Genomic DNA, 12,835 nt, shown 5'->3' with positions numbered 1-12,835 from the left:
AAGCAGCGGCCGAGACCACTTGACCACCCTAGGCCACACCAAAACGTACTTCTATTGCAGATGTTTTCATGGTATTGTCATTTCCATAACATTGTCATTCTCGTAACACTATCATTGTCATGACTGTCTTATTTTTCCTTTCTTTTTTTAAATATTTTTTTTACAACACAGCCATTTCAATAACTCAGGAATTGAATCACATTGCCATTGATATAACACCATCCTTTCCCACAGTCAACCATATTTAACGTTCCAAAACACTACAGCAGTTGATCATCTCATCTTGTTATCATTTACCCAATCGTAGCTAAATTAATCATGGCTAGCTGATTCGTTTGGATGTGGATTATAGTAAGACCCAGTAGACAGCAGAGAAATGTCAGTCCAGGCCCCTAATACCTTCTTTGGGTGCATGGCTCATTGTTGTTGTCATGTGACTCTGTCTGACAGGGAAGCAGTGAGGAGGTACGAGGAGCTGTCCAACATTTTCTCTGAGAAGGACAACTACTCCCAGAGCAGAGAGCTGCTGAAAGAGGTGAGTCACAGTGTTTGAGAGTTACTGCACACACGTATTCACACACACACACACACACACACACACACAACACGCACGTACTGTATGTACGCACGTATGTACACACACACAGAGACATGTCTAGACACACACAACACGCACGTACTGTATGTACGTACGCATGTACACACACACACACAAACAGTGCACGGACAGACATCCCATTATACAAGCAATATGAGCTAAGGACAGGTCTCATGTGAAGTGTCGTCACAGATCACACCAAACGTGTTTTACTCATCTCAAATCCATATACGTTCAAGAGCGGTTGCACTACACAGATCCAGTGTAAGCATTACTCCGGGGCTAAAAATGTCTTTGAGTCATGAATCATGAATCATGCCTTATAACCCAGAGGAAGGCTTCATCTGGGGGAGTACAGCCTCTCAAATGTCAACGTTCTGTCAATCTAAATTCACCCGTTTCTCAACATGTATTGCGTTTAGGGTGCATTGTGAGTTTCTGACTCGGGGTCTGGAAATCGGTAGGATTGGCAGCATTTTCATTCACTGTTTATACGTTGTGCATGCATCAGTAAACCTTTTACATGAGCTGCAATATCACCAAGGCATCCACACAGGAATTCATCTAAACATATGACGGAGCTTTCATTTGAAAGCTTCACTGCAGGCTTTGATGTTGGAAAAATATCACACTGCCTTCTGCTGTGCTTTGATCATTTACCAAGCAAGCTGCTTCCTTACCCTCTGTTTGTCTGGTATTGAGGGCCTACTACTCAGTTACTACACAGGGTGTTAGAGCACATGGCCATGGTTCTAAATTCTACATTGTGTTCCAGATTGTCATGCTTAGATGTTTGTCTGTTTTTTTTTCAGGAGGGTACTTCGAAGTTCGCCAACCTGGACGGCAAGATGAACAACAGGAGACAGATAGGAGTAAGTGCTCTTATAAGCGAGTTTGAAGTCACTGACAAATCTCATTAGCATTTTGCCTTGAAGGAAGAAGCATGGAATATACTGTACAAAGGGCATCAGATAACCCCTTTGCTGATGTAACGTAATGCAATGCTGGTATTTCTTCAATCGAGGAATTGTTGATGGTTAAGGAAGGACAACTTGATGTACAGCACATTCACCGGTCTTAACCCAAGGTTCTCCGTTGAGCATGCATTGAGTAGGCTTCATCTGTGTCTGGGAAGCCTAAAGCCCCATGCCTGTTTTTGCTTTTCATTGTTCTCCACCCTTCCCCTCTCTCACACAGTCCAGTGCCCAGGGCACAGTACCCTACCTGGGGATCTTCCTCACAGACCTCACCATGCTGGACACGGCCGTCAAAGACAGGCTGGAGGTGAGTCCCTTCATAATACAGTCATTTATCCCCCATCATGTGTCCAGCAACGGGAAGTTGGTCATAAGCTCCGGTGGTGAAGTTGTAGTTGGTTTACCAAAAAGTTGCATTGACATAATATCCTGTTCCTCCATTTCAGAACGGCTACGTCAACTTTGACAAGAGGAGACGAGTAAGTGATGTGGTCAGGGCCTTTGCACTGCTGCTGTTTAGATTCCTCAGAACCCGCTGTTCTTCGTGTTGAGTTATTCCAGGATTCAGACCAATTCATTAGCCTCTGGCTCAACACAGCAGATGGTCTTCATAAATTGCTTTTCTGTTGTGCCTCTCATTAAACGCGTGGCAGTGTATTGAATTCTGAAGCAGTGCGTTCATGCACATATTCATGTTTAACTGCTGGCGTTTCGACTGATAATATGCCATTGGTGCTGGAGAGTCATTTGATGTTCATAATGATTTGTTTTTCTCTTTGCAGGAGTTTGAGGTTTTAGCTCAGATCCGACTACTGCAGTCCTCCTGTAAAAACTGTGTTTTCCTCACCGACGAGGCATTCCTACAGTGGTACCAAAGCGTACCCTCGTTAAATGAAGAAGAAAGGTAAGCCGTGATTCTCTTTTGGTTTTTATTCATTTTTACAATCAAACCATTCACGTTTGTACATACGTGTTATTTCAAACGGAACACTACAACTATGATGATCGCTAATCACATTACATGATGTCTGCAGTTACAGACTGTCCAATGAAATTGAGGTGCCGTGCGAACCGAGCTCTGGTCGTACCCTGAACCCTACAGTGATCATCACACGGTGCCCAAAGTAATGTGGCCTATTATTACACTCTACACACAACATGGAAGTAGTATTCACTGCAGATACCTTTCACTATGTAGAGTGAAATACATTGGTTATATGGGATCAGTACTATTGTAGAAGAATGGCTAGTCAGCATTTTCTGTGAACTATACTACACTACATGAACGAAAAGTATGTAGACACCTGCACGTCAAAAATCTCATTCCAGAATCACAGGCATTAATATGGAGTTAGTCCCGCCTTTGCAGCTATAATAGCATCCACTCTTCTGGGAAGCTTTCCACTAGATGTTGGAACATTGCTGCGGGGACATGCTTCCATTCAGCCACAAGTGCATTAGTACGGTCGGGCACTGATGTTGGGCGATTAGGCCTGGCTCGCAGTTGGCGTTCTAATTCATCCCAAAGGAGTTCAATGGGGTTGAGGTCAGGGCTCTGTGCAGGCCAGTCAAGTTCTTCCACACCGATCTCGACAAACCATTTCTGTATGGACCTCGCTTTGTTCAGCACTAGGCAGTCCCGTTCTGTGACCTTGTGTGGCCTACCTCTTCGTGGCTGAGCCGTTGTTGCTCCTAGATGTCTCCACTTCACAATAACAGTACTTACAGCTGTAGCAGGACAGACATTTGGCGAACTGACTTGTTGTAAAGGTGACATCCTATGACGGTGCCACATTGAAAGTCACTAAGCTCTTCAGTAAGGTCATTCTACTGCCAGTGTTTGTCTATGGAGATTGCATGGCAGTGTGCTCGATTTCATACACCTGTCAGCAACAGGTGTGGCTGAAATAGCCGAATCCACTAATTTGAAGGGGTGTCCACATATTTGACTGTCAAATTTGTAGTAACGTGGCCATAAGTAATCAGTTGTGGAAAATTGACTTGGGAGGGTCTGGGGGTAAGTCCTCTGTACTTTTTTTCTATTAAAAATATCCTCACACAGTGCAAGAGCTGGTAAATTAACATACAACATTGGAAAGAGCTGAAAGCCAAACTTGGACATTTACTATGTATTTCTCAGGGGTTGAGTAAGATGTTTTGTAGGTTGTTGTCATACAGATTACGGTGCATGATGAACATACATGATATGATTCTCTCACCTCCTTACAGCCTGAATTCCTCCAGGACCAGCCTTGTTGCTGACAGTGACGGTCTTTTTTACTTCCCCTCCCCCGTCTGTCACTTTCTTTCCAAATTCACTAAGGTAAGAATAAGACCTAACATTTACAGTTATTTTACGTACTTTCCCAAAAATATATTTGCATTGCCAGCTAGGATTGCAGAGCATGTAATTACTATTCAGGTACAAATGCTGGTAGGTGTTGCTGTTTACTAGTAATCAAATATAATTGTTTTAAAACAAATGCATGTCGTAAAAACATACAGAAGAGCACTTTTCAAAGAGGAAAATCTTTGATCTTTTATAATTCTCTTCTGTGTCTTTTTATTTGATTTGGCCTTCACGGAACAGCCACTTTTTATCTTGTCATATCAGTAAGTATGTTTTTATTTTTTTATTTTCATCACTATTATTATTTCAGCATATGAAATCCCCCTCAGTTTCCTGTCTGGATGTTGACTCCTTCCATCCCACCAATGACCCCATCCCGTCTGCATTGACACCATCCACTCCCGTCAAATCACATCGTCGATCAGTCTCCTGTGGCAACAATCCCACCAATAACAACAAAGGGTCTGGGCCTGATATGCGGATCGTCAGGATACGGATGGATTTACAAGATGGGAATATGTACAGAAGCATACTGGTACTGTGCCGAGATAATGACACATTTTGAGATATTTGCCTTTTTTGGAATCAAATTATACACTGGACTGCACCCTGCACTCATGACTATTTACTTTAATCCACAAATATCTGTTAATGATAGTAATCCAAAATATTATATAATATAGGATATATAGGATATTATAACTAGGAGTCAAGCTGTCTGGTATCATTGTCGTTCTTCCTCTCTGTTTCCTCAGGTGACAAACAATGACAAGACGCCCACTGTGATCAGTTCTGCCTTAGATAAACACAGTCAGGACCCCAAACAGGCATCCAGATATGAGCTCATCCAACTATTGCCCGAGGGAAAGGGTAAAGACATTTCTCAACCCGACCATGCGAAGTCACTTTAATAGTTCTATGTTCATATTGATTGTAGTGATGACTTTTCTCGTTCTGCCCTGTAGAGTTGGTCATCCCTGCCACAGGAAACGTCTTCTATGCCATGACTTCCTCTAGTGTGGACTTCCTGCTGCGCAGACAAGGAGGCAACACCCCTTTTCGCTCCCAACCAATCAGCACAGAAACCAGTGCCACCTTTCCTCGAATCAAAGCCAAGGGGCGGAGACTGTTTTTTTGACAACAACTCTTTCCCAAATAGGCTACATCTGAGACATAATGTAGCTAGTTCTTCTCAAGGACAGGTCACGATAAGAATGCAGGCAGATATCTCAGTGAGATGTGGCCTTGTCTTTCCTAATCTTTTTCCGAAGTGGAAACACATTCTGACCAAGCTTGTTCAAGCAAAATGTATCCTGAAACCTGTCTGAACTTGTTTGATGAACGTGTTCTTACCTGGGACATTTCAATAAATATGCTGCCCGTTTGTGTATACCAGGGAGGCCATTAGTGTAGAAGGGTGCATGTCTCTGGTTGGCAATGCATACTACTGCAAATATACACTGAGAACAAGACCAATGCAAATCTTTAACTGATGGTGAATGGTGCTGTTCCTTAAATCTCTCTGACCATCTAATTTCTTATTTAACCAAATGGAATGGCCTTGTAACCAAGAGCAACTGAGGAATCCAAATCATCTTGCGTATTTGAGGAATGTGCCTCAGGTTCCATCATAGAGACGAGTTGATAGTAGAGAACTTCATTAAATCAAAGTATTTTGGGGGATATGACCTCCTTGAATTGACCATGACAGCAAAGTTGAACATTTCTCCATAGAGAGTGGATACAAGCGGCATGACGACATATTACGTACGTATGCAAGGCGTTTCCAGCATTGGAATGGTGGGGAGAGCACTGGGCTGACATGATGACATAATGCATCTGAATAAGTGACAGACAGAGTCACTGAAACCTCTCATTATAGCAAAGCACAGGGGGCTCATCAAAATGTTTTAACTATGTACTTTGTATGTATACGTATGTTTATTTTTTATGTGTTGACGATGTCATGATCGTGTTTACATTCACAAGGAGCAATCAACAAGTGTCAGAATGACATGTTATTCATTTTGAAGTAACAGGAAATATATGAAATTGCCCCAAATTGCAACCATTTCAAATGAGCACAACACGTGACAAAGATAAACATGATCATTTCACTTGGGTTTTGTGCACATACATATTGAATGATAGCTCCGGTAGTATCTTATGTAAAAGACAACACATTTACATATACAGCCTTGCCCCTCCCATACAGAAGTCATATTTTGAGTATTAACCATTAGGCATAACAACATCAACCCACAAACTCTTAACCTAAAACAATTCACGTGAAGACACTAATGAAAGTCCAGACTATGTTGTGCGTATTGAAAAGATGTCTACCATTGCACCTGAATGCTAAACTTTTCAATACAGCATAAGCTCATCTTTATCAATGGTCTCTGAATGGGTTTAGTTGGTAGTTGCAATGGAAGTCAGTCTGAAGTGTACTTCAACCAGTGCACCCAAAGTCAGTCCTCAAAGACACATGCCAGGTTTGTGAGTTATTCTCACCAATCACTGAATGATGTTTAATTGACATCTTCTCTGACGTTTGATAGAGATCTGACAGCAATTAAGGTTTCATTATGCAATGTCTTTAGTCCAGGAACTGAATGTAGAGGGTTTTTGCAGAAGGCTCTGCTTCTATCCAATGAGGATGAGACCAGTAGGAAGGAAAACCTGTATGCATAAGGGCGCATGGGGAACAGATTGTGGAAGGCCCTAACTGATGAACTCTTGTGAACTCTGGCCACACTACCCTGTGCTGTTGAAGTCTCTACTAAGGCTGAAGCATAGACACGGTAGTTCCAGGGAGAGGAGAGAGGATTCTGGGTAACGTAATTTGATGAAGTGTTAGCGCCAGGCTAAGCTACTGATTGTTTAGTGCCTTTCTCTCATTGGTGCTTGAGCCACTTAGTGTCCCAAATGGCACCCTATTCCCTAAATAGAGTGTTACCTTTCACCAGAGCCCTGGTCAAAAGTAGTGCGCTTAATAGGGTGCCATTTGACATGAAGCATCTGTGATGTATGCATTGGAATGTACAGTACATATGATGTACATTCACCGTGCTGTATATGCTGGCATGTTTATGCACTACATACGCCCTATTTGTTTTAGTGTGATACATTTCCTTTTTCTATGGACGCATTTTGATGCGACGGTAATATGAGGAATTTCTATGCAACTCCCCGGATGTGTGCCGTAATTCTGCCGTGTCTATTCTTACCAAATAAATGTACACAGATGTACATCTAAAAGATTCAGACTGTGTTTTAGTATCTAGCTTGTTGGTGGATGAGGGAAGTTTAATGAAGAACATTATGCAAAATATTTGTGCAGAAGACAGTATCTTTGCCTGTTTCGAGCTGAACGCTGAAAAGGTCGCCACATGTTTGACTAAAAAGTAAAAGAGAATTCAAGAAAAAACATGACACATACTTTAACAATCTTTTTTTTTTGTTAAATCATTTGTCACATAAAAAAGGTTGAAAACAGACACACATAAAATGTCTAAAAACATACCTGAGATCACAATCAACATTGCCTACAGTCATTAGCAACTTATAGAACTACATAGCGTGCATCAATATGATCATTGTTTAATGATTACAGGAGTGCCACTTCCCTTTCAAGTATGTTTCTATTCATGGCAATTTATGAAACACTCCAAAACTGCCATAAAAAAAAGTGAATTAGATGCTGGTACCTTATTAATCAACATTCTATGGGGTACCTTGTTCATGGAGCTCAATAATAATAATACACCTACCTGCTCAGTGAACTGTGTGCATACTAGTAACTTTACACTGATGCTTACTGATTCATATCTCCCTGGTAGTGCCTTGCATCCTCTACGTCCACATCACACCCGCTAGTCCCTCCCCCGCACATCTCACACTCCAGCGCCGCTGTCCGATAGGCCTTCCACACCGTGGCGTCCTGCAGACACACTGTCCCGCCCCCTCTCTTCTCCTCAGCCTCGTTGCGGTTGATGTCGCCCACACACACCCAGCCAGCAGCTCCATCCAACCCACCCCCGGTGGTACTCACGGCCCACTTGGAGTGGTCGTTGGAGGCCTTGAAGGTGATCCTCCCGCCTGGGGAGATAAGCTGGATGTCCAGGACCTTCCAGCCCAGGGAGCAGTCAGAGGGCAGGATGCCAGTGGAGCGGATCCAGAACTGGACTAGGAGGTCTGACTGGAGGGAGGGAGCCACCCAGGAGTGGTACAGATCTAATGGGAGACAGGAGGAGGGGAAATGGGAATATTGCGGTTAAATGTTGGGTCAATCACAACGACAAAACGGTAATGACATGAATAGTCATTCTTACCATGAAACAACACTTCAACAGTACAAAAAAATGACAAATTAATTGTTTCTAAATTGTTCCTTACCATTATTGAATGATCTCCCCTTGGCAAAGCTGATGAACTCGGTTCCACCCAATGAGGTGAGAGGCACACTGCGATTGGATGCAGGTTGGGTGTGCGGTAAGCTGCTATAGGCCATCTGACCTTGGCTGTTGTTACAGACGTCAGCCAGTGCGGGCACCAGAGAGGCCAAGGAAGCAGGGACACCGCAGTCATACACATTGGGCTGGTTGATCTGCAACTGCTCTCCTGCAATTTAAAACATAATACATGTCAACTGAACACTTCAAACATTTCAATCAATGAATTGTGTCAAAAGTAAAGCAAATAATGATGAATTGACTGATCAATCCGGTTTGGCCGCCATTGTAAATAAGAATTTGTTCTTAACCGACTAGTTAAATAAAGGTTAAATAAAAAAATGTAAATAGGCACCAAGTTCCAAGACAAGTACTATCTTAATCTAGAGCATGACTTATTACTTTGACAACTTTTCAAATTCTTCAAACAGAGTAGCTTACAAGACCACTGACTGTGGCTGAGATTGAAAACGTTTTAAGACAAGACAATACTTTGAGGTTGATGGAAGTTGGCCTCCACTGAGAACTCCCATCACAATTAATGACACTCGTCTTAAGCTGAACAAAAATATATACGCAACACGTGAAGTGTTTGTCCCATGTTTCATGAGCTAAAATAAAAGATCCCAGAAATGTTCCATACACACAAAAAGCTTTTTCAATCTCAAATGTTGTGCACAAATTTGTTTACATCCCTGTTAGTGAGCATTTCTCCTTTGCCAGGATAATCCATCCACCTGACAGATGTGGCATATTAAGAATCTGATTAAACAGCACTATTGTTACACAGGTGCACCTTGTGCTGGGGACAATAAAATGCCACAAATGTCTCAAGTTTTGAGTGAGCGTGCAATTGGTATGCTGACTGCTGGAATGTCCACCAAAGCTGTTGCCAGATAATTGAATGTTCATTTCTCTACCATAAGCTGCATCCAAATAGAGAATTTGGCAGTACGTCCAACCGCCCTCACAACTGCAGACCACATGTATGGCGTTGTGTGTGCGAGCAGTTTGCTGATGTCAACGTTGTGAAGAGAGTGTTCCATGGTGGCGGTGGGGTTATGGTATAGGCAGGCATAAGCTACAGACAACGAACACAATTGCATTTTAACAATGGCTATTTTGAATGCACAGAGATACCATGAAGAGATCCTGAGGCCCATTGTCATGCCATTCATCCGCCGCCATCACCTCATGTTTCAGCATGATAATGCACGGTCCCATGTCACAAGGATCTGTAAACAATTCCTGGAAGCTGAAAATGTCCCAGCTCTTCCATGGCCTGCATACTCACCAGACATGTCGCATGTTGTGTTTATATTTTTGTTCAGTATAACTCCACGAGAGACATGAAACTTACAGAGCAAACATCGCACCGCGGGAGGAGTATGGTCTCTATGGTTACAGTGCCATAGAGGATAACCCTATCTGTCACTACGGTAACAGCACCATTTGCTAGCCAGGTTGTCGTGGCACTTGCTATTACAATATGCTAAAATGCTAATTACCTAAATTGTTTATGCAAATGTAATTTTTTGTTCATAATTATTGTGTCAACATTAATGTGGCTTTATTAGCTATTGCGTAATAATGAGTTAATTGTAATTTTTAAGTTCATTGCATGCAGGTTTTTCAGTGATAGGGGCAGCAGTACTTTACCATTAAAGACCCACTATTACTGTGGAGAATGACTATGACATAGGACTTAGTTTGTAGGGTCAGCAATAATAGTACGGCACCCCTGGAGAAAATGAGGGTTAAGTGCCTTGCTCAAGGGCACGTCAACAGATATTCCACCTAGTCGGCTCGGGCGGTACGCACAGACAGTCTGTCTCAGCATGAAACAGTCAGATGAAATAGAACACATTTGTGTCTTCATGAAACAATTCACAGTTTCATATATTATAACAGGGTGGATAATCCAAGATACTTTTCAGAATTATATTTTATAGTATTCCATTTATAGTATTCCATTTATAGTATTCCAAATGACTTTTACAGGATTACAGTCTCACCAATGGCCTGAAAGCGTTCCAGTGGGTAGGTCACACAGATGAAGTTCTGTCCGTTCAGTACACCACTACCCGGGTAGGAATATTGCCCGATTTCCTTTACAGGGGGGAAATGAGGGGTGCTGTGGACCAACCAATAGCCCTGTGTCTTGTCCAATAAGACAACACCTGAGATGGAGAGAGGGAGATGACACACACATTGAAAGCTGAGTCATTTCACAACAGTACATACTCTCTTGTCAGACAAAAACATGAACATGCTACAAATGGAGGAGCTGGCCAGAGGCCTGGGTGCTGAGGTTAGCATTACAATGTAATGCCTGGTTACAGTATACAGCCGAGGTTTATATTGTCCTGACCTTTAGTGTGGCCACCTCGGCTACTAAGGAAACCAAATCCTTTTTCTCCCTCCTCGGGAGGTCTCTGGTCATTGTACAGGATGTATGCAATGTCACCATTCTGCAAAAGAAAGTACACACACTCATCATCAGAAGATATAGACTTCCATACATATTGCACACTCTAAACTCAGAAACAAACAAGGGTTATAGCGCCAATAGTGTTTGTTATTTGATAAGATGTCATATGCTGTATTTATTTATCACGGCTGTCTGGGTGAAAAGAAAACTCCAATTGCACCTTAGTGAAAATTAGACAGTGAAAGAAACAACCCAGAAAAAAGTTATAGATCCACATTTAGAGTTTTTGTGTCATTCTGTCTCACTCCACTGTGACATAAAAAGGGAGGGGGCAGCTACCTAAAATAAAACCTCAGCAGTGGTATATACATGTGTTGCAAGTGAAACTTAAAGGGAAAATCCACTCAAAAACAATATTTTGGTATTTTTTTTAAATTAGTCGACTGTTCATACAGTCCCAAAATGGTTTGCATGTCAGCAGTCAAGGTTCAAGATATTTAACTTCCAAGAAACATGAAAAAACATTTTGGGCCTGATTTTTGAGTGGATTTTCCCTTTAAGTTTCACGGTTCATTCTAACGTGGTCAGATATTAAGAATAGAAGGAACCAGACCTTCCCCTGCTCATACAGCTGGCCCACGGTCCTCCCCAGGGCTCCAGTGCTGTCATTTACCAACACATTTCCATCCGTCCATCCCTCGCTCCCTTTGTCCATCAGTAGATAACTCTGTCCATCATTGGGTAATTCACGATCAACATGGGGGAGTTTGTAGAGATAGAACCTGAGAGAAAGTATTTGATTCTCAGTACTGTGTGTTGTTTTAGCATTTTTTTTTACAAATATAACCAGGCAAGTCAGTTAAGAACAAATTCTGCCTTGTTCATGGGCAGAACAACAGATTTTTACCTTGTCAGCTCAGGGATTCGATCTAGCAACCTTTTGGTTAGCAGCCCAATGCTCTAACTACTAGGCTACCTGCCACCCCATACCTTGCTTTGCACTCTGTCTGTGACTAAGTAGCTAACAGACCTAAGGGAAGAAGGAGGTCATATCAGTTCAATCTTCAGTCTGCCCAGAACTGTTTTCTCACCAGTCAACAGCTTCCCCTTGATCATTGTAACAGGAGATAGGTGAGGAGCCTCCCTCTTCTGGTTGAAACAGGATCATCAGGACAACAAGTGACAACATCTGAAGGGAAAGCAACGAGGTCAAAGTAGTTTTAGGAACTGTGAAAAACTATTGCCGAAATGACAACTTCAACATTTGTTGACTAAAAAGGAAAAGGGTTGGCTTTGAAACAAGAAGAGAATGCGGCGATGCATTACAAATTGGAACAGTAGCGGAGGGTCCATGATACAATTATTTTATGATGTTGTAACAATGTATCAGAAGTAAACTAACAAAAAGTATGCGATTTTGCATTGATTTGATATCTAATTGATTTGTCAACTGCTTTTACAATCAATTAGGATGAAGCATAACCCATGCAGACTAAATGTATAGCCCCCTCAAACTCAACTCTTAACGAAGCCAGTTCCACTGCGTTCTTTGTTCCCCTCTAATCAGGAGGGACTCATTCAGACCCAGGTCTGCGCACATTATGATCAGCTAGAACAGAAACCCAGCAGGCTCCGGACCTCAATAAAGAGTCGAATACCCCTGCTATAGCCTGTGCACCACTGTAAGGTTGATTGAAAAGTCTAATTTATACATCAACACTTAGCCTACCTTTGAGTAGATAAGAACTTGACAAGGGCGCTGATTCTACAGCTTTTTCCGTATCCACGTGATCTTCGATTGTGGCGAACGATTCCATTTCTTTATTTGAGATGCATCCTTGTTTTGAAGTATGATGTCACGGGGCGGGCTTTTGGTCACGAGTTAATAAAGTGGAGGAACTGCATTAACGCCCTGGACCAGAAGCACCCTTCTGCCTTTTACACATGGGGGAAATCTATTAATTTAAATGGAATCAGAGCGTATATGAGCATAAAACAAGCCGCAAACGTATGATACATATTTAT

At 42.2% G+C, this 12,835-nt stretch overlaps 2 protein-coding genes across 2 annotated transcripts in view; one reads left to right on the top strand and one right to left on the bottom strand.

Annotated features, from left to right (window-relative positions):
• Window positions 1-7,192, top strand: part of LOC118367451 (ral guanine nucleotide dissociation stimulator-like 2) — a 25,302-nt gene extending 18,110 nt beyond the window's left edge. The window contains 10 exon segments of the mRNA XM_052494268.1: window positions 451-535; window positions 1,411-1,470; window positions 1,796-1,882; window positions 2,022-2,054; window positions 2,358-2,479; window positions 2,610-2,699; window positions 3,805-3,898; window positions 4,236-4,460; window positions 4,681-4,795; window positions 4,891-7,192. Of these exon segments, the coding sequence (XP_052350228.1) occupies window positions 451-535; window positions 1,411-1,470; window positions 1,796-1,882; window positions 2,022-2,054; window positions 2,358-2,479; window positions 2,610-2,699; window positions 3,805-3,898; window positions 4,236-4,460; window positions 4,681-4,795; window positions 4,891-5,063 (1,084 nt within the window). The 3' untranslated portion in view covers window positions 5,064-7,192.
• A 172-nt stretch (window positions 7,193-7,364) lies between these two features.
• LOC118367452 (deoxyribonuclease-2-alpha-like) lies at window positions 7,365-12,671 on the bottom strand. Its single transcript, XM_035750952.1, has 7 exons — window positions 12,540-12,671; window positions 11,902-11,999; window positions 11,424-11,592; window positions 10,751-10,850; window positions 10,395-10,559; window positions 8,324-8,548; window positions 7,365-8,161 (listed from the first exon to the last, which is right to left on the bottom strand). Exons 2-7 carry the CDS (start codon window positions 11,997-11,999, stop codon window positions 7,743-7,745), a joined length of 1,176 nt encoding a protein of 391 aa, XP_035606845.1. The 5' UTR covers window positions 12,540-12,671; the 3' UTR covers window positions 7,365-7,742.
• Window positions 12,672-12,835: the final 164 nt, after the last annotated feature.

Source organism: Oncorhynchus keta, chromosome 34 (assembly GCF_023373465.1).
Source record: "Oncorhynchus keta strain PuntledgeMale-10-30-2019 chromosome 34, Oket_V2, whole genome shotgun sequence".
NCBI lineage: Eukaryota > Metazoa > Chordata > Actinopteri > Salmoniformes > Salmonidae > Oncorhynchus > Oncorhynchus keta.
The sequence above is the reverse complement of the archived record's forward strand: the minus strand, read 5'-3'. Positions and strand labels throughout refer to the sequence as shown.

What these genes read in the sequence shown, in the direction of transcription:
- LOC118367452 (XM_035750952.1), bottom strand. Translation starts at nt 11,999, where the DNA reads ATGTTGTCACTTGTTGTCCTGATGATCCTGTTTCAACCAGAAGAGGGA. An exon ending in AGCTGTATGAGCAGGGGAAG is followed by an intron (nt 10,851 to 11,423) that starts GTCTGGTTCCTT and finishes TTTCTTTTGCAG; the next exon opens with AATGGTGACATTGCATACAT. An exon ending in GGGGAGATCATTCAATAATG is followed by an intron (nt 8,162 to 8,323) that starts GTAAGGAACAAT and finishes GTCTCCCATTAG; the next exon opens with ATCTGTACCACTCCTGGGTG.